Source organism: Drosophila ficusphila, unplaced genomic scaffold (genome assembly GCF_018152265.1).
Source record: "Drosophila ficusphila isolate 14025-0441.05 unplaced genomic scaffold, ASM1815226v1 contig_470, whole genome shotgun sequence".
In the NCBI taxonomy this organism is placed as follows: domain Eukaryota; kingdom Metazoa; phylum Arthropoda; class Insecta; order Diptera; family Drosophilidae; genus Drosophila; species Drosophila ficusphila.
Window position 1 is genome coordinate 4,687,214 of NW_025064389.1, and position 21,435 is coordinate 4,708,648.

The 21,435-nt window shown below is 44.0% G+C and overlaps 2 protein-coding genes across 2 annotated transcripts; one reads left to right on the plus strand and one right to left on the minus strand.

Moving 5' to 3' along the window:
* The first annotated feature begins 18,055 nt into the window (after nt 1-18,055).
* LOC122320318 lies at nt 18,056-18,818 on the plus strand. Its single transcript, XM_043208496.1, has 4 exons — nt 18,056-18,344; nt 18,408-18,564; nt 18,623-18,708; nt 18,795-18,818. Exons 1-4 carry the CDS (start codon nt 18,255-18,257, stop codon nt 18,816-18,818), a joined length of 357 nt encoding a protein of 118 aa, XP_043064431.1. The 5' UTR covers nt 18,056-18,254.
* Nucleotides 18,819-18,918: 100 nt separating this feature from the next.
* LOC122320319 (glycine, alanine and asparagine-rich protein-like) lies at nt 18,919-19,892 on the minus strand. Its single transcript, XM_043208497.1, has 3 exons — nt 19,612-19,892; nt 19,369-19,498; nt 18,919-19,287 (listed from the first exon to the last, which is right to left on the minus strand). Exons 1-3 carry the CDS (start codon nt 19,890-19,892, stop codon nt 18,919-18,921), a joined length of 780 nt encoding a protein of 259 aa, XP_043064432.1.
* Between the last annotated feature and the right edge of the window lie 1,543 nt (nt 19,893-21,435).

Genomic DNA, 21,435 nt, shown 5'->3' on the forward strand with positions numbered 1-21,435 from the left:
AACCGTGATGCCAATTAGAAATTCCACAGGCGGGTGGGCGCGCAGCGACGCAGACAGAGCCAGCACGTTTGCCAAACACCTTAAAAATGTCTTCCAACCAAATCCTGCCACCAATGCGTTTACTTTGCCGACTCTATCATATGAACCCCAGGCTCAACATGAGCCAATCGAGTTTCGCCCAAACGAAATCGTTAACATCATCAAAAGACAACTGAATCCGAAAAAATCCCCGGGATGCGACCTCATAACTCCCAAAATGATCATTGAGCTCCCATACTGCGCCGTTTGCACTCTCACCCAGCTATTTAATGCCATCGCAAAACTTGGCCACTTTCCAGTGAGATGGAAAAAGTCAATTATAATAATGATAGCAAAGCCGGGGAAAGACCACACTATCCCCACGTCGTATAGGCCTACTCTCTTGCCTATCCAAACTCTTTGAAAAATGCCTAATGACTCGGATAAACACATAGCTGAGAATCCAGGAAGAAATCCCGTCACACCAATTTGCGTTCCGTGAAAAGCATGGAACAATTGAGCAGGTCAACCGGATAACATCCGAAATTCGGAACGCGTTCGAAAAACGGGAGTACTGTACTGCCATATTTTTAGATGTCTCTCAAGCATTTGATAGAGTCTGGTTAGAAGGTCTAATGTACAAGATCAAGTTAATGCTCCCCTACAGCACCCACAAGATTTTAGAGTCTTACCTTTACGACAGAAAATTTGTCGTGAGGTGCAACACTGCTATTTCTGACGATTACACTGTTGGAGCTGGAGTTCCTCAAGGTAGCGTGCTAGGACCAATTTTATATGTCCTGTACACAGCAGACATCCCGACAAGCACACGCCTAACAACATCCACGTTTGCCGATGACACAGCTATTCTTAGCCGCTCAAAATGCCCGATTCAAGCAACTGCGCAGCTAGCTCTTCATTTGGTCGATGTTGAAAAATGGATGTCAGATTGGCGAATTAAAGTGAACGAACTAAAATGCAAGCACGTTACGTTCACTCTGAACAGGCAAAACTGCCCGCCGATTACATTAAACAACACCCTACTCCCACAAGCAAACGAAGTAACATACCTAGGAGTACATCTCGACAGAAGACTCACATGGCGCCGGCACATTGAAGCCAAAAGAACACACCTAAAGCTAAAAGCCAACAGCCTTCATTGGCTTATCAACGCTCGGTCATCTCTTAGCCTTGAATATAAAGTCCTGCTGTACAACTCGGTCCTAAAACCTATATGGATGTACGGCTCCCAGTTATGGGGGAACGCCAGCAATAGCAACATTGACATAATTCAAAGAGTTCAGTCGAAGAACTTGAGAACTATTACCGAGGCATCGTGGTACGTTCGCAACGAAAACATACACCGCGACTTAAACATTCTACCAGTCAAAGAAGTGATCGCTGAACAGAAGGCAAAGTACTTAACCAAGCTATCGGTGCACCCTCACCACCTGGCGAGAGGTCTAACAAGGTTGAGCAACCAATCACGCCTTCGTCGCAACGACTTACCCACCCAGCGAACGACCTGAGGGACGCGCAACCAGAATGCAGTCTTAGTATACTGTTAGTTAAATTTTAATGTTAAGATTCGCCAACTTATTGTTAGTCTCAAAATTAAGAGTAGATTCAATAAATAAAAAGCAAAGCTATAAAAAAAAAAAAAGTTCTGTCTCCAAACTCAGAGATTCAGGTCCATGGATTTTGTGATGCCAGCATGGAAGCATACGGCGCCTGTGTCTACATCAGGGTTTGCAATTACTACTCCGTAGCAGCGAGATTCATATATATATCGCTATGCTATTGCTACCGCTCCCACTTTGACGAGAGCCGTAGCAGAGCCATAGCCGAACAACGAAAAATTGCCTGCTCTGCTCTGCTCGGAGTTTCATCGAGTCCAAACTATAGCTATAGCAAATAGCAAAAAAAAAATTTTTGTGCTACGGCTACGCATAGCGAGAGTAGAAAAGTTATAGCGAGATGAAAGCAGAGCAAACGATTTTCTCCACTTGCTACGGCTCTCGACCAAATTTGTTATTGTTTTGGCTATTTTCTTTTTTATTTCAATAATAAAGGAATTATGTCTAAAAAGCGACGAGAATAATGTAAAGGTGCATAAGAAGGAAAAAGAAAATAGCCAAAACAATAACAAATTTGGTCGAGAGCCGTAGCAAATGGAGAAAATCGTTTGCTCTGCTTTCATCTCGCTATAACTTTTCTACTCTCGCTATACGTAGCCGTAGCACAAAAAATTTTTTTTTGCTATTTGCTATAGTTATAGTTCGGGCTCGATGAAACTCCGAGCAGAGCAGAGCAGGCAATTTTTCGTTGTTCGGCTATGGCTCTGCTACGGCTCTCGTCAAAGTGAGAGCGGTAGCAATAGCAAAACGAAATACTACGGGAGCAGTGTAGCTTTTTAAACGCTGGTCTACATCGTGTGCAGTGGACAGTCGCAGTTGCTTTGTTCAAAGTCAAGGGTCGCTCCCTTGAAGACACTCACCGTGCCCAAGCTGGAGCTTTGTGGAGCCGATCTCTTGTCTAAGCTCATCTCGGAAGTAGCTGGCACCAACGTATTTAAGGGACTGTATTATTGTTGGAGTGACTCTGCGGTTGCGCTGTCCTGGATCCGAGACGAGCCCTCCAGATTCAACATGTTTGTAACAAAGCGAGTTGCTGCCATCCAAGAGCGAACCGATTCGATGGAGTGGCGTTACGTTCCAACTTCTTTGAATCCGGCTGACATTCTCTCCCGAGGTGTCCTTCCCACTGAGCTGAGCGAGTCCCCTATCTGGTTTAACGGGCCGACATTTCTTTGCAGACCCAAGTTTGACTGGTCTTCCCCAATCCTTGCCGAGAAGTCAACGCTTGAGCTTCGTCGAAAGGTCCTGTTAATAAAATCACCATACGTAGACATCATAGCCTGTTCCAAATTTGCAAATTCCTTCGCTTCGCTTCAAAGGATTTTCGGATACGTCTTCAAATTTATCAATCGCATTCGGCAGCCGGATCTTAAGGTTTCGGATATCCAAAGCGGTACTCAGTTGTTGCTTCGTCTGGTTCAGCGTTCTCATTTATGGGAAGACATTAAATCCTTGCAGTCTAAAGGAGTAGTAGCCCAATCTAGTTCGCTTGCATCTCTATCTCCTTTTATTGATCAGTTTGGGCTTCTTAGAGTGGATGGCCGACTAAGGAACTCGTCGCTGGATTTCAATGCCCGTCATCCAATCATATTGCCACGGAGCCATCCTGTCACTGCCGCCATCGTTACTCACTTTCATGAGCGCAATCTGCACACTGGACCTCGAGCCTTACTCTGCATAGTTCGGTCCCAGTATTGGCCTATTGGGGGGAGGAAGACGGTGAGCAAGGTTTTGAACAAATGCGTCAGATGCAGTTAATAAGCTGTGTCTGCTGCCCCTTAACCCTTTATATGGCAATAACTTCGATTTTCTTGATTTTTTTTTTATTTGGTAGATAAGTGAAAATAAAAAATACACTTCTTTTTAGTTTTCTAATTTTTTTTGGTTTTACCTTATTTTTTTTACAAAAAAGGGGTGTGATGCATTTCTGCATCAAAAGGTCTTAAAAGGAAAAATTTTTAATATGTGTTTTAGAAAGATAATAACATTCATTCAATATTAAAATATAGTAATTTATATTTTAAATATGTCAATTTAAATTAAATTTTTTAAAGCAATTATTTCTTTTATTAAAACATAAAAAAAATACACATTTTTCGCACTCCGTTTGGGAGAATCCAGTGAAGTTCGTATATTTGCAGTATATTTTTATGTGTTAAGCTACTTTGATGCATATCTGCAACAAAGCGAAATTGTTGATTTATTCGTATTATAATGCAACAAACACAAAAACTCGACAAGATATAGCTAAATATAATATTTACTTGTTTAAAAATATAAATTAAATCAACTACACATTTTTTTTGTTATTTATATTTAGATGAGAAACTGCACAACCAATTCAGATTTCCACATTTACCAAATTGGCGAGAAAAGTAATCAGCTGTTGAGTATTGGACAGAATTCTGAGTGACTAACACTTGTTATATAAAAAACGAAAGTTTCTGAACTGCATCAAAAGATTTCAGACAGTTTTGCAACGCCCGTTGAAAAATAAATGAATTTGAACGGTATGTTGCAGATATGGATCACGGCCATATAAAGGGTTAAGGATGCTGCCATCCAGCCGCAGCAGATATGTAGATTCTCTTAATGCTAGCTCTTAGCTTATCTGCATAATTACCATCGCTCTCTATCTCTCTCTTTATCTTTCTATTCGCTCTCTCTTGTTGCTTGTTGCTTTATACTTTCGGTCAGCAATCGGCTGATCCGCGTCTTGATTCAATTCAATTGTATTACTTCCTTTCGATCTCTCGGAACATTTCTTCGAAATAAAATCGCTGCTCTCGCATAAATCGAACTCAACATTTTTGTTAATTCTTTAATTTCCACAGCTAATAAAAAAGCTTATTAGCTAAACATGTACAAAATGGCACATTTGCCTACTTTTGTCAGAAGGACTGTATCAAGCAACAGAATACATTAGTTATTTGGAAGTAATGAATAGTTCAAATTCAATAAAATTTGTTGATATAAATACGCCGATTAAGGTTCACGAATGGTGGGAACAAGATAATTTTATAGAGTTCAATTTCTTGGATTACTTAGAATTACAGGAAAAGCCTAACATCAATTTCTTTAAACAATTAAAGTTAGAGCACCTTAATGAGGAAGAGTATACACAATTGAAGAAACTTTAAAGAAATATTTTACGATGAAGACACAAAACTAACTTTTGCCAGTACAATAAAACATAGTATCTCAACACAGGACGATATTCCCATATACACCAAACCATTCAGATATCGACATTTTGAAAGACTAGAAGTCAAAAAACAGATACAAAAATTATTAGACATGAATATTATTAGAGATAGTTATTCCCCTTGGAGCGCCCCAGTCTGGTTGGTGGAGATTAGTTGTAGATTTTAGAACATTAAATGAAAAAACAGTTAAAGATAGATACCCTATGCCGGTCATTACCGATGTTTTAGATAAGTAAGGAAAAGCCAATTATTTCACTGCTCTAGATTTTGCTAGCGGGTATCATCAAATAGAGATGGCACCCGAAGACATAAAGAAAACAGCTTTTTCTGCCGAGGGTGGCCATTATGAATTTACCCGAATGCCTTTCGGACTAACTAATGCCCCAGCCACTTTTCAGCGAGTGATGGACAACGTTTTAAAGGAATTAATTGGAAAATGTTGTTTAGTATATTTAGACGACATTATAGTTTTCCCAACATCGCTTCAAGAACACATGCAAGATTTGCAAATTATTTTTTCGAAATTAAAGGCAACAAATCTTAAGTTACAAGTTGCAAAATCACAATTTCTAAGGAAAGAAATTGAATATCTCGGACATGTTGTATCAGCAGATGGCATTAGACCTAATCCAAATAAGTTGATTTTAAACTTCCAACAACAAGAAAGGAAATCAAGTCATTTTTAGGTTTGCTAGGAGACTACAGAAAGTTTATTCGTGATTTTGCAAAATTGACAAAATCATTATCAGCTCAACTGAAAGGAAAGAAGATGGCTGAAATTGACAAAGATTTTGTAGATACATTTAAAGCATGCAAGATACTTCTTTGTAATGATCCTCTTTTACAGTACCCGGATTTTTCAAAACAATTTATATTAACCACAGACGCTAGTAATGTAGCACTGGGAGCGGTTCTATCCCAGGGTAGTTTAGGAAATGATAAGCCTGTATCTTATACCAGTAGAACCTTATCTGATACGGAGCAGAACTACAGCACAGTAGAAAAGGAAATGTTGGCTATTATTTGGGCAATAAAGTATTTCAGGCCATATATATTTGGCCAAAAATTTTAAATTGTAACAGATCATAGGCCCCTAACTTGGCTAATGAACTTTAAGGAACCGGGCAGTAAACTTGTTCGCTGGAGACTTAAATTGTTAGAATATGATTTTGAAGCTATCTATAAAAAAGGGTCACAAAATGTTGTAGCAGATGCTTTAAGCAGAATAAATGTAGAACTAAACTATAACGATACCGATAACATTTACAGATCAGAAAAGCCACTCAATGATTTTAGGATCCAGTTAATTCTTGCAGAAGGTCTAAATCCTGAGTTTTCGACGACAGTCCCTTTTAAAAATAAAATACGACGAACAATTATAAAACCAGAGTTCAACTTAATAAACTTAGCCAAAATATTAAAAACTGTTCTCAAACCTAATCGAATCTGTGCAGTGTACACAACGGACAAAATTTTTACTTTAGTTCAAGAAACATATTCAAAATATTTTGCTCACAGTAATAGTTACAAAATTATTAGATGTACTTTATTTTTAACCAATTTGATAGGTACAGATAACCAAGAACAACAAATTCGTGATCAACACGAGAACTCAAATCATAGAGGCTCGGATGAATTGATACTGAAACTTAAAAGACAGTTTTATTTGCCAAATTTAAATGCAAAAGTTAAACAAACCATTAAAAACTGTAAAGTATGTAAAACATTGAAATATGATAGGAATCCCCCTAAACAAGTTTATAAAAAAACAGAAACCCCGGGCGGACCATTGGAAATACTACATACAGATCTATACACCATTAACGGGAAATATGTAATTACTATAATTGATAAGTTTTCGAAATTTGCAGCAGCTTATACAATCCCAACCAGAGATAGTGTTAATACTACAAGGTCTATTTTGCAATTCATTCAAAACTTTGGCATTCCGAAAAAGTTAGTTTGTGATCAAGGCGCAGAATATCAATCTAATCTTTTTAAAAGTTTTTGAACCCAATATAATATACTCTTACATACTACTTCGTTCCAAAAATCCTCCAGCAACGCTCTAGTCGAACGATTACATTCGACACTGACTGAAATTTATAGAATCATCTTAGATCGAAAATCCAAAGAGAAGTTTGAATTTAATCATGAGGAAATTTTGGCAGAAACTCTTATTACATACAATAATTCAATTCATTCGGCTACTAAACTAACTCCATATGAACTTTTCATGGGTAGAACCCATTCTTTTAAAAATTTACATTCTTTTACTCCACCCGGGAGCTGAGAGCCTCTACAATTTCTCGTACCGGTGATAAGCCAGTAGCGACTTATCCTAGCGGTGGGGTTGCCACCTGGCGCCATCTAGGAGTGACGAAAGTTCTATTGTTGGGTCCATAGTAACGTGGAAGAGGGGTGTGCGGGTCCGGAGAGCCGAAATTTGTTACTAATGTTAAGTGAGCTATAGAGCATAGAAGTGGTGGAGATTTTGGAAAAAGAGACCGTTTTTTTTCTCGGGGAGCCTGGGACTCGACTCGAACCCGAGGCCAGCGCTCTACCTGCTGGGCCACCGTCCCCCCATTCTTTTAACAAAGATATAAAATTCGATAACTACCATGACTAACTAAACTGAACACATTTCGTAAAGATCTTTATTCTAAAATAAAAGAGCAAGTAGATCAGGCCAAAATAATTAAGATTCAGAAACTTAACGAGAATAGGCACGAACCACTTCTGGTTACCCCAAATCAAACTATATATAGAAAAGAGAATCGAAGGAACAAATTAATCGCGAGATTTACGGAACAGTTAGTTCACACCGACTCTAGACCCACTTTAATAACTAAAAATAATCAAAAACTACATAAATCTAAAATAAGAAGGAATATAATAGACAATAATAGAACCAACATTACTAATTCGCTTGCGTCTTCGGATCTTACATAAAATTCGTTATCAAAACAAACTAAGAACAATCTGCCACCACCCCGAATCATTCGGTACGCTCCAGCCATACGTTCGTTTTGGCCCTCGCTTCGTGCTAGAGGGGGAGGAGTTACGATGCATGGATACAACAACAGCATCCTAAATCAGCGCCTGAGAGAACTGCTGGAATGGATAGTAACAGATCCTCTCTTTCCACGATCTAACGGGTTCCACGAAGCACGAGAGATAATTCAATTCGGATGTACATGCAAGGAAGTTCTTACTCACTGATTCTTGTTTTGACACTCAACGGAGGCGGTTGCTATTATTACAAAACCAATACAGAGTTTGAATAAATAAAGTTATAACGTTTACGACTAAGCCCACATTATTCTTGTGACCTCCCAAACCCTTGGCCAGGGGACGAGTGGTAACTCGGGCACATAGGGGAAGTAAGATCGAGGCAGTCGGTGTGAAAGAAAAGTGACGAGCGGACGTGCGCGGGCGACAAGGACCCGGTGCGTGAAAGTGAAAGCACAGAGGAAGAGGGACACGTGGGATCTCGAAGACAGGTTAGAAAAAACACACTGTAATCGGTGCAGTGTAAGTACTAATGAAATAAAGTTTGAAAGTAAGTAGAAGTATTAACCCGTTGTTATTAATTTTCCTTGCCAATCCACTACTAAGTTAGCGTAGTCTTGGTAGTGCGAAGAGGGGAAGGCGGATCCTCCCTATAGTAAACTCATTTGGGAAGACCGATCCTCCCTAGGCAGATCGGAAAAAGGGGCGGCGGATCCCCCCTATCGCGTGTGAGTGATTTTCTGAGCCCCGAATTGTTCTGTCGGCTGCGGCCTCGCCCGAAGGTCCAGCCGGTGGAATTTTCCGTCCCCACCGGGTGAAGGACTTTTGTCCCAGCACAAAGTTTCTTATCGGCTGCGGTTTCGCCCGAGGGTCCAGCCCGTGGGATTGTTGGGTCCGAAGAACCTCTTCGAGACAGTCTACAAAACCTCTGTTCGTCAAGCGGACAAACCTCTCTAGTTCAGTGCCTCAGTGACTTACAAATTTTCTTGTAAAGGACCCCGGAATACGACTGAGATTCATATCCCGGATAGAAAACATCCTTACAACATCAAAAAAAAGGGTTAGTTAGTTGTAGAAATTTCGCAGTAGAGGCAATTTTTCATTTTTCCCATTTTTAAAAAAATGACTCCGACTTTCTTACAAGTATAAGCTACAATTTTTATCCGATAGAGCTTATCATTACTTTGTTTCAAAGGTTTTAAGAAAAAAAAACGAAAATCAGGTAACACAAAGTACTTTCTTGCCTAATTTTGCATCAGGAAAAATTTGTTGGTTTGTTATAGAATATTATATTTGAGTGCGAATATGTAAAACTGTCGTATTTGTTATGACAAGTTCACATACTCTGTGATTACTCTAAACATGAAGATTTAAAAGTTTAAAATTTTGCCGCGCTGGTATCACGTATATATCAAAATGTCGATTGTCGATTGGCCAAAACGAGTAGACAAAATGCCTGGTACATAGAACGTTTCCTTTCGGTCACTGGTCGACGACGAAAATATTAATTTGCCACCATTACATAACTTGGTTTAATGAAACAATTCGTCTAGCGTTTCAATATCTGAAATCTAAATTTTCCATCTTTACTTTGTAGCATATCACGGGTATACAGAATAGCAGGGTATTCTGTAGTGACCAGCTGATGGACGTACGAGGTAGTACAGCACGCGTTGCTACCGGCGCTGCTCAGAATCGGGTCAATGGGGGGTTCTTATGAGAGTACTACTCGAAATGCTGGCGTTTTATGCAGTAATATTATTTGATTTCGCGTGCTTTGGGGTAGGGGGAATTAACTCACTCGAAACTGACAGGATAAAGAAGAAAGAAAGAAATGAACGACTATAGAAAAAGGGAAAGATACAATCCTAAAACAATTTGACTTGAATGTTGTTGCTGTAGTTGTTGTTCAGCAACTTGCATCAGCCCACCCAACCTAGACCATTTACTCCGGTTCCAAAATTATGTGTTTCATTAAATGGTCCCTATGTTCAAGTCGCTTCTTTAATACCCGACCATATTGCTGTTCGGCATGACCCCCGCGGTAAACGCTTAGCGGTTGTTCATTTTCACTTTACACAATTTATTTATAGTTTTCCATCACGGTGGTGGTAGCTTTTAAAATGAATTCCTATCAAAATATTTAGTTTAATTAGGCTTGGTATTTTATTTTAATTTTCCCACAAAAACTCTTAAGATGTTATTTTTGGTTATTATTCGTGAGAAATCGTGAGAATGGTGCTGTAGGAAAAATAATATGGCATAGGTATACCTATATATAAGTTAAGTCCTTCTCCATATCTTGTATTGGTCCTGGAGAAGGACCTGCTCAATACCTAATCATTACGGAGTTAAATCCTCTGTTGGTTAAGTCCTCAGTTGTCCAGAGATTGTCCAAAGAGTTAGGTCCCAAGCTTTCCCTCAAGCAGAAGACTTCGATTTTGGTTTAATCGTTATAATTATGTTTATTAAATGTAAAATATAATTTTTGGAAAAGTAAGTAGCTATCCAGTCGCTGTCCAATTCAGAGTGCCGGTGCATTCTTTCTTCCATTACCACCAGCCCTCGGTGGGCTCGCGTCGGCGTCGGCGTCAGCGTCAGCTTTTGCCGATCTTGCATTTCCCACCGTACTCCACTTGCACGGTAAGCAGTCAGCAGGCTGGCGGATGTTGTTGCGCTGACATGGCAGGTAGGTCGGTGACCAGTGGGTCGGTGCCCGGTCGGCGCATGTTGGCCGGCGGATATTGTAGGGCCGAGTCAGCACCGGGGCGGGGGCAGGTAGTCGGTGCTGTTAACTGTTAACTTATATATATAAAAATATTAAATTTAGCAAAAATATTTGGTACTGCGACAGATTAAAAGTAGGCATATATATATAAGGCATATAATAAATTAAGGGTATTATTCAATTCCATCATCATTTCTGGACCGTACACAAGAAAAGTGGTGCGGGGTATTTATTTAAAACTGGATTTTCATTCTTTGGGTTTTTCTCTTCATTTTCAAATTTATTCATTATTAATTAACATATTCTTCCAAAAAAAAAACAAAAAAAGTTATTTTCTTTACGTTAAAATTTGATTCCTTTTCGTTTCATTTAAGATTTTGTATTTCGGCAGCAAGATTTTCATTATAAAAGGTTTCTGAAACAGTGATAATAGCTTTAAAAAGGCTTACCGCTCCATTTCCAGTCGGACGTAAGCGCTTTCGGCGAATTGAGGGGAGAGGAATTTTTTGATTTTAGATCACTTTCGGTTCTCTTATTTTTTCTTTCTAATGCTTCTCAAACCTTTTGATTTTTTTTGAGTTCACTTGCATTGCCTTATTTCATTCACTTTCGGTACACTGCACTTTTCTTTAGCTGCCAGATCAGTGGGTCTAAGCTTTCCCATATTTATTATTAAATTTTTCAATTTTGTCATCATTGACGTTGGTCAATTTTGTCATCATTGACGTTGGGGACTGCCACTTTAGGTTTCCCCATTTTTCTTTTAAATTTATTTATTAGTTAATTTTCATTCTCTTTTTTTCCTTTTTTTCTTGCACATTATTTTACTTACCACACCATTCTCTCACTTTATTGATTTCACTTTTTTTCCATTTTCAAATTTTAAACCTTTTTAAAAGAAATACAAAAAAAAGAAATTAAAAAAAAAACTAAGTAAGAAAAATTCGTACAGAAATATGGTAGGAAAAAAAAAATTCGGATTTTTGCTTTGGGCATCGTGGTTTGGGGTGTCTCGCGGCGATTACATAACCTATGGTCAGCGTCGGGGTTATGTTGCTGCACTTATTTCGAACCGATTTCCCGCGAATTTCCCGACTATATTTGGGGCTTCCTGACGCTCGGGACTAACTTTGGACGTTTTACCCCATTTTAACCCATTTTTGGTGATGCGAGCGAAATCGGATTCCTACGGGGTTTACATGACGATCATGCGGCTGTATCGAATTATAGGTCGGCGAATACTATTTTAAGCTGCCGAAGAACTTATCTTGGCTTGGCGCCTGCTCCCTTCTTCCTCTCTATTCGCCCCGCAAGCTTTTTGGACTTGCGGAGAGAAATTTTGCGACGAATGGAAATCGGAAGATTTCGATGATGGCCTGGAAAAGCAATTTCCCCTTAAATCCCCTGAACTTGAAATTTTTGTTGTGTTCATTGCCGATTATTATTTACCTTTTTTTCCAAGTAAGGGTAATATTTAAAACGAAGTTAATTTGCCTGTCTAGGCTTGCAACCGGTATGGATACTAATAAAAAAATTACTTTTTGATGTGTTTTCTGACGATGTGGTCTTCTCCAGGGTGTAGCGGCAAATAGGACGAGCTTAGGGTTAAGGCTACTTTTTATAGGCCCGATTCCCGAACGCCATGACACTTTTAGGAAGTCTAGATGACATTTAGGAAAGGATACCATCCCGGGAGTGGGAGAAAAATCTTGCATGTTATCTGCTATAAATTCTAGTATTCATTTTATGAAAATATAAATCCACAATTTCCAACTAGTTAATTACCAAAATTTCATTTCTTTCATTGCCCTTTTCCCTACATTTTTAATTAGATTATTTTATATTAATTACAATTTATACTAAAACTTATAAAATAATCAAAATACTAACGTATTATGACGGACCCCAATTACGTAGGGCAACTTAATCGAAGCTCTGAGCCACAGGCAGCGAGAAAGCATTGCCGGCTTCTAGGCATTTATAAAATTCTGTGCATGTTTGTGGGACGCAACTAACAGCCAGCGACGAGCGCATCTACAACTTTGTGTACTTGGTGTTACCTGATTTTCGTTTTTTTTTCTTAAAACTGCAACTGTATTGAATTTCTTTGGTCGAATGAAAATTCTGATGACGGAGGCTTGTTCAGCAACCTCGAAAACGTAGGTAAAATAATTTTGAAGCGTATAATACTTTAACTTAATCTACAACAAACCAGCTAACTATTTCGGTTGATAAATGAAACTTTCGGGTCATCCAGCCGCAGCAGATATTTAGGTTCTCTTAATGCTAGCTCTTAGCTTATCTGCATAATTACCATCGCTCTGTCTCTCTCTCTCTCTTTATCTTTCTATTCGCTCTCTCTCGTTGCTTGTTGGCTTCTACTTTGGGTCAGCAATCGGCTGATCCGCGTCTAAATTCAATTGCAATACTTCTTTTCGATCCCGCGGACCATTGTAACTCTTTTTCGTCGAAAATAAAATCGTTGCCTTCGCAGAAATCAAAATCAAGATTTTCTTCGTGCATAATAAATTTCAAAAGCTAATAAAAAAGCTTATTAGCTCAACAGAAACAATAACTCAATTTTTGACCTTTATTCAAAAACGAACGTTAAAATTGAATAATTATACGTAGTGAGATATATGGGAATGTTCGTAATATAATTCTCTACGACACCGGAAAAGAATTTTTTTACATTTCTTGCCCCACGGTACTTTTATACAACGTCAAAGGTGAATAAAAATGCTAAAAATGCGATTTTATTGAACAACATTTCCTACACTTTTGCCCATAACTCGTGATAGCAATGAGCTAGACAACGTCAAATAGGCTTAAAAGTTGCGTAATAGTATTACCTTTTAAACAAAGTAATGATAAACTCTATCGGATAAAAATGGTAGCTAATACAGTAGAATCCGCTTATAGAGACGAGTTTTCGTCGTTATACCCGGAAGACGCACTAAGCAAAAGGATATATGTAAGTGTAAAAGTCTGTCTGGGGACCAATCAAGCCATCGAGTTTTCGTCGCAACACCCGGACGGACACTATAAGCGGAGTCGTTAATAACAGGATTCTACTGTACTTGTAAGAAAGTCGTAGTCATTTTTTTAAAAATGGGAAAAATGAAAAATTGCCTCTACTGCGAAATTTCTACAACTAACTATTCCTTTTTTTGATGTTTTTTGTAGTCTTTCGTCACCATTATGAATTCGCTGGTCCAGATCCAGAATTTGGTGATGCACACTATACTATATCACAACAGTCCAAATAAGCAAGGACCAATCTACTCGTATCCATGTGGAATGCCAACGGCATCACACGGCATAAATTTAAAATAACACTATTCCTGAATGTAAATCACATCGACGCCATGCTGCTGGTTGAAACCCACCTCACAAGCAGATATAACTTCCTTATACGGGGTTATACCTTCTACCGCACAGATCATCCCGATGGTAAAGCCCACGGCGGCACCGGCATCTTAATAAGAGAACGCATCAAACACCATTTTCACCAAAGGTTTGCAACAAATTACTTGCAAGCCACATCCATAAAAGTGCAGTCAGGAAACGACAACCTTTGCATCGCCGCTGTCTACTGCCCACCTCGCTTTTCAATCTCTGAAGGTCAATTCATGGATTTCTACAACTCACTTGGGGATCGCTTCATAGCTGCTGGAGATTACAACGTCAAGCATATGCACTGGGGATCACGCCTCGTTACTCCCAAGGGAAGGCAACTTTATATCCCTACTGGATCTCTCATCAGACAACTCTCCATTGTTGATAAACCTTCTTCAAAGCCCAGAAATTACCGACCAGACCTACAGGCTGGCGTCTGCGACGGGCGTGGCAAACCAGCAGATCGCCATGCTCAAAGCAACGTATAAATGAAGCCACAAGCAAACTAAACCGGGTTCTGAAGCAAGATGCCGAAAACGCACAACTGTGATATATCGAGAAACTCTCTCCAACAAGTGCAAAGCATCCTTTGTGGAGGGCTCACCCAAATCTAAGCTCTCCGGCTGAAACCGTCTCCCCCGATAAGAAATTCTTCAGGTGGCTGGGCGCGCAGCGATACAGACAGAGCCGAAACATTTGCCTCACATCTCAGGCCGTCTTCCAACCGAATCCCGCTGCAAGTTCTTTTGTTCTACCGCAAATCCAAACTGAAAGTGAATCTACAATAACACCGTTTCGACTGAACGAGATCACCAAAGTCATTCGGGGGCTAAAACCGAAAAAGGCTCCCGGCGGTGACTAAATAACTCCAAAAATGATAATTGAACTTACAAACTGTGCTATTGAGGTCATTTGTAAACTCTTCAATGGGATCATATGTCTTGGCTACTACCCAAAAATATGGAAAAAGTCAATAATTATAATGATACCGAAGCCCGGAAAAGATCACACGATTTCGTCCTCTTACAGACCAATAAGTCTATCATCATGCCTGCCCAAACTGTTCGAAAAATGCCTTCTAACACTCATACTACCATATATGGGAGCTCATAACATTATCCCAGCCCATCAATTTGGCTTCAGAGAAAAACATGGAACTATCGAACAAGTCAACAGAATAACATCAGAGATTCGCACAGCTTTCGAACATAGAGAATACTGCAGCGCGATATTCCTCGACGTATCTCAAGCATTCGACCGCGTCTGGTTCAACGGTCTTATGCATAAAATCAAAATCCACTTTCCCGGGTACACCCATTGTTCATTGTTCTCGCTCTCTCGCACTGTGAAGGGTCTCCACTCCGCTCTCCAAGCCGCTCTTGAAATGTCCACCCCGTAATTTTAAGTTTAGTTCTAATCTACAAGTGTAATAGACAAGTCGGAAAAGAGTGAAATAAAAGTGAAGTTTATAACGTTTAACGAAATTCGGCCAGCGTTATTTATTCCCAACAAAACTGGAGTGAGACTTCTGGAAGCACCGCCCCACGATTACAGTATGGTCCTTCGAGCCCGATAATTTGGAAAGAGGGACTTGCACAAACTACCACCGACCACCGGCGGAGTTTTCAAGTTCCACAAGATAAGTACGAATTTTCCATATTTCCGTGGCCGACCAGTCAGATATTTCCCAAGAACCCAATTTTCTTATATCTGTCTGATCGGCTAAATCCATTTTCGTATTGCCATTTTCACTTTCATACGGTCGCCATATTCCGGCTTCTTTTTTCGTATTGCCATTTCCACTTTCATACGATCGCCATATTCCGGCTTCTTTTTTCGTATTGCCATTTTCCGGCTTTGCTCTTTATATTTCCCCATTTACATACATACATAAACACATAAAATCCAGATGCATGCTTATTAATGTACGTATATATGTCTGATCATCTCAACATAAATAATAAAGTACAAATATATAATATAATTAGAATATATTTCCAAGTCCCCCAAACACACATATCCATACATACACACATATAACCTAAATGCATGATTATTAATGTAAGTACATATGCCCATAACGTAAGGCGGCATACCTAGCAAACATTTGGAAAGCGACAATAACAACACATGCTTATTAATGTACGTACTGTAACGAACTTGCTTTTGTGTCTTCGCTCGCTACGAGAACGTGCGGCTAGCTCAGATGAGTTTGTGTGTTCGTCCCACCAAATTTATTGATGCGTAACCCCGAGACCAAAGAATAACACAGAGTCAGGTTAGATTTAAGAATACTTGTTGGGTTTATTGTACGTAGATTCGTAGCTCGATATTTGACTCGTGGTTCTGCTGTCTGATGACTCGATCTCCCTCGTTGTCGCCGGTAATGGCTCCCGCGTCGACTCCTGCGACGGCACGCCTGTCGTGCGTCCTCTGCCTTGCCGAGTCTTTCGGGCACCGGTCGCGTACTAGGCTCGCTACGAGTCTCTCACAACTTGGCGGATATTGAGCAGAAAACCTTACTGGAGGGCTAAGCAGCGCTGCTGCAGTCAACACTCCACGCTCTACCCTGAAGTCGGTCGGGATTTCGTCGGCTGGGCCTCGGCAGGTCCTCAATCTTTCATGAGAAACCGACTCCGGGCACCTTTCGCACAACTCCCTCGGATTCTCGTCAGCTGGCCCTCAGCAGGTCCCCAATCTTTCATGAGCAACCGACGCCGGGTACCTTTCGCACAACATCCACTGGATCTTCGTCAGCTGGCCCTCAGCAGGTTCTCAATATCTCATGCGAACCGACGCTGGGTACCTTTCGCACAACATCCACTTACTCGGACTTCACCAATACCGTCGTTTTCGAGACTCGTAGACGCACCCTACAACTTACCTTGTACCCTCGGGATCTCAGCTTGGCAGTCTCAGCTTATGTAGACGTGACCGTCGTTGGGCTTCTCGACTCGGCGATCTTGATTCCTGGTATCCTGGCACTTGTTGTTCACTTGGGCTTTCACTCGCGTTGGTACGGCCTCTTGCACGGCTTTCACTTGACTGTCCAGCTTCCTGCACGCGTCCTCCTTTTATATGCCACCCGGGTCCCGTTATTTCCCTCCTTCGGTGGCGTGATCGGGTCCAAAGTGCAGGACAAGTGGCGTGATGGGGTCCAAAGTGCAGCACAAGTCCCGTTAGTTCACGGTCTCTCCTCTTTGTGCTGGTCCAAAGTCCGCCAACTTCACCGTTATAACGGGTACAAAGTCCAGAACTTCAACGTTATAACGGGTACAAAGTCCAGACCGGTACCGTTAGTTCACGGTCTCTCCTCTTTGCGCGGGTCCGAAGTCCGCAGACTCACCGTTATTGGGTCCAAAGTCTGCAGACTCACCGCAGCATTGAGTCCAAAGTCCTTTGCACCGTTATTTCCCTTTTTCTCTGCATGCCGCGCATCCCGCTGTTGCTATGCGGCTCTCCTGCACTCAAACTTGTAAGGCGTTTTTACAAACCCTTACATCTCCCCCTTCCTTCGGAAACTTTTAAAAGCTTCGGGCTCCGGAATGTCCTGGGGAAACGTTCTCAATTTGCATCCTTCCCACGTCGACCTCCACTCCTGAGTGCGGCCAAGGGCCCTCTGGATCTCAGCCGGACAGTCTCAGCTTAGTAAGGCATCTCGACTGCGGCGTCTCGACCTCCATGGCTCCTTGCGCGCACCTCGATCCTTCCTTGATCCTTGTGGCCGCTGCCACTCCCTCGTCGACCTCCTCCTGCCACGGCTGAGAGCTCCTCCAACCTCAGCACCTAAGTCTCAGCTTATGTAGACTTCCCGTCGTTGGGCTTCTTGACTAGGGCATCTTGGCTGTCGGAAACTCCCAGCGCGCGACTCCTTCCGATCCTCGTTTCAAATTTGAAAATGTCTCCCGCGCAGAATTTCCCCGCGCACAATCGATAACTCGTCTATCGATCGTGGCGTTGCCACTCCTCAGGGTGCCGTCATATTCAGTGTGACCGGCCAGCGATGTTTCCAGTATTTTTTAGCTCCCATCGATCGAACTATCGATCGACCGCCGTTATCGTGGCGACCCCATTCCCAATTTTTCGCCGGCCTCGTGGTTTTGTTATGGTAAGTGTTTTGATATTCTTTTCTTGATTTTTACCACTTAAATGTTCCTTTTTAGGCCTCTCCAAGCCGGGTTGAGCTGCGGAATCCTTCCAACGATGTATGCGCCGGGACGCTGACCCTGACCTAGCGCGTCCCGGCAGGCCAATATGCCCGGCCTTCGACCCACCCCTTTCCCTTCCCCCCCGCCGCGGCTCCCCGCTCTGGACGGCACTCTGAATTTGGCCGTGGGCTATCAGGTAAGTTTTGAGTTTTAAATATCCTTTGCTAACTCGTGTAACCACTCACCGTCTGCCTTCCAGAGACTCCGACTGGCTCCGGGGGATTCACGCTACACGTCGAACCCACTCCGTGTATGCTGCTGGACCGCCCTCCGACTGACGTCCCCTCCTTCCCCGCTACCCCGCGGCTCCTCGCTCTGTGGCATACCACAGGCTGGCCGTGAGGGCATTGCCACAGGTGAGTTTTTCCCGTACCTTTTGCGTACACACCTAACCTTTCCTCCTTTTGCTTCCAGCCCGCCTGCAGATCGCTCGTCTCCTCCTGCCTTCGCTGGACCTGCTGCAGCCGCCGCTGGATTATTATTATTTATATTTTTTTTATGTGATTATATTTGATTTGTGTGATTTCGCGCGTGCGGTTTTTGACTCCACGGAAATATATTTGTGCGTGTTCGTGGTGTCGTCCAGCCCTATCCCAAATACCCACAGTGACTCCTGCTGGTATCCCGGCCCCCTCTTCCTCCAACCCCCCCTGTGGCAAAACAACCTGGTTGTCTTTGGGTCCTGCATTTTCTTTTATTACTTGAAGGCCTTATAAACCCTTACCGCCCCGCCCGCTACCTTCACCCGGTAGCGGACCCCCTCCACACACATCAGTCGTGCCCACCGCTGGGTCCTCCCGCGACGGTGCTGCCGCTCCGCCTCCGCGCGTACCGTGTCCGGCCACGTGTCCTCGGGGACCTCTGCCCAGGTTGCCTCCTGGGAGAATCCCCGCATCAAGATCGGCCGTCTTGGCGGTGCTGCCACCGGGCACGATGACTGCCTTTGCAGCCGTGGCCGCGGCGGCGGTGGTGGCGGCGGCGTCCTCGGCGGCGACTCGAGCGGCAGCGGTGGCTGCGACGGTGGCGTCGGCCTCCTCGGCGGCGTGGGCGTCCTTGGCGGCGGCGGCGGCGTCCTCTTCCTCGGCGGTGGTGGTGGCGGCGGTGTCTGCCTCCTCGGCGGCGGTGGTGTTGCCGTCCTCGGCCGTGCCCCTTTCCTCGACGGCGGCGGTGGTGGTGGCGTTGGTGTCCTTGGTGGCGGCGGTGGTGGTGGCGTCGGTGTCCTTGGCGGCGGCGGTGGTGGTGGCGGCGTCCTCGGTGGCGATGTGGGTGGCAACGGCGGCTGCGAGGGCGCTGCCGGCGGAGGTGCCGGTGTCCATAGCGCGGCCTCTTCGTCCTCCGCTTGCTGCAGCCGTCTCCTCCAGTCTCTCACAGCAGCCATCCACTCGACGTGCCGCTCCACCAACCTGTCGACCGTTGCCCGTCGGCGGGCCTCGATGACTTCCTCATCCTCCGGTCTCTCCGACGAGGCCGCCGACCCGAACGATATATACTTTTCGGCATCCACCACCCGCCTTACCTGACGGTAACCCCTCCGGGCCTGGTTGGCCCAACGGGTGCCCTCCTCGTCAGAGGAGACCACGGGGGTCACCGTCTCACCTCCGTCGCCTTCGTCTTCCGTCGACGACAACTCCACCGTCTCCATCTCGCCGGTGGGGCCGCCGTCGACCTCCTCGTCGAAGGACATCTCCCTCTCCGACACCTCGCGCCAGGCCGGCGACGGGGACCGCGACACTAACGGCGACGCCAGTAGCTGGAGCGCCGACGACGAGCGCCGACGCCTCCATTTCGCCCCTGGCTGTTGCCGTCGGCCGCGGCCTTCCGCGCCGACCTTACGCTTGCGCAATTGTTGCTGCGGCTGCTGCTGTCGCTACCGCCGTTGTTGCTGCTGCGGCTGCTGTTGTAGTTGTTCCGGCTGCTGTTGATGCGGCTGCGCCTGCTGCTGATGTTGCTGCGGCTGCTGCTGCGGCTTATGCTGCTGCGGCTGCTGCTGCGGCTTATGCTGCTGCGGCTGCTGCTGCGGCTTATGCTGCTGCGGCTGCTGCTGCGGCTTATGCTGCTGCTGCTGTAGCTGGCGGTGGCTTGTGCGTCCTGTCATCTCGGCGAAAAATTGGAAAGACCGAAACCTCTCTCCGTCGCCTCCGACGATACCTCGGTTTTCGTCCTCTCCCACCTTTCTTCGTCCGGGGTCCCGTTACCGGTGAAAGCTTTTCCCTTGCTCTTGTGTTGGTGACCCGGTAACGGTGATCGCCCCTTATTTACCCTCCACTGACCCGCTTCTCGCGCTCCTGGCGCTCGCGCTCCATGTACGTGTGTGTGGGAGGCACTGCATCGATACTCCGTATCGTCCTCTCCCTTTCTTACGAAACACCCGTACAGTGTGCCCCCGCCATGACGGCCGTTACTTATTGTTTCCCCTCAGAGCCAAGTTTTAACTCACTAATGTGAGACCTTTTCTCCTTGCCACTTATGCCGTGCCGCAAATTGCATATCACCGGGGAAACAAAGTCAACAATAGTAAATGGCCCGTCATATTTGGGGGCCAATTTCGCTGCGAAGCCTTCCACTGCTTTGGACAGGTGGTGCTCCTTGGCCCAGACCTTATCACCGATCTTTGGCGTCCATGGCCTCCTCCGCAGGTTGTAATGCCTTGCCTGATCCTGCGCTGCCTTCTCCATGTTACGCCTGACTAGTTCAAAAATTTCGGATAATTTCTGTGCGTTTTCCGTTGGCGTTTGCGTGGCTTTGCCGGTCCCGATCGTGTGTTCATCATATAGCGCCTTCGGGAGTCGGGGTTCTCGACCTTGGGTGACGAATGCTGGCGAGTATCCAGTGGACTCCGCCACACTGGTATTGACGGCCAGCTGTAACTCTGGCCATTTGTCGTCCCACGTCCTTTGGTCGGCCCCTGCAAACTGGGCGATCATCGTCTTTACGGTCCTATTTGCCCTTTCTGTTGGATTTTCCTGGGGTGTATACGGCGCCGTAAATTGGTGTCGCACCCCTAACTCTTCGAGGAATTTTTTGAAGGACCTACTGGTAAACTGCACCCCGTTATCCGTGATCAGGATTTTCGGGACGCCATACCTCGAGACGATTCTTTCCCTTATCGCCTTTTGCAGCGATTCTGTGGTCGCCTTCCGCATCGGCACCAACTCGGTCCACTTCGAGAATCGGTCCACTAGCACGAGCAGCATTGCATTCCCGTGTTTTGACCGCGGCAGTGGCCC

Excerpts from the sequence above, each read along its gene's own strand:
- LOC122320318 (XM_043208496.1), top strand. The coding sequence starts at position 18,255 with ATGCCCGGCCTTCGACCCACCCCTTTCCCTTCCCCCCCGCCGCGGCTC. Across the intron at positions 18,345-18,407 it reads ATTTGGCCGTGGGCTATCAG|AGACTCCGACTGGCTCCGGG; the intron begins GTAAGTTTTGAG and ends TCTGCCTTCCAG. Across the intron at positions 18,565-18,622 it reads CCGTGAGGGCATTGCCACAG|CCCGCCTGCAGATCGCTCGT; the intron begins GTGAGTTTTTCC and ends TTTTGCTTCCAG.
- LOC122320319 (XM_043208497.1), bottom strand. The coding sequence starts at position 19,892 with ATGTCCTTCGACGAGGAGGTCGACGGCGGCCCCACCGGCGAGATGGAG. Across the intron at positions 19,499-19,611 it reads CGACGGGCAACGGTCGACAG|CGCCCTCGCAGCCGCCGTTG; the intron begins GTTGGTGGAGCG and ends CTCCGCCGGCAG. Across the intron at positions 19,288-19,368 it reads ACGCCACCACCACCGCCGCC|GAAGAGGACGCCGCCGCCGC; the intron begins GTCGAGGAAAGG and ends ACCACCGCCGAG.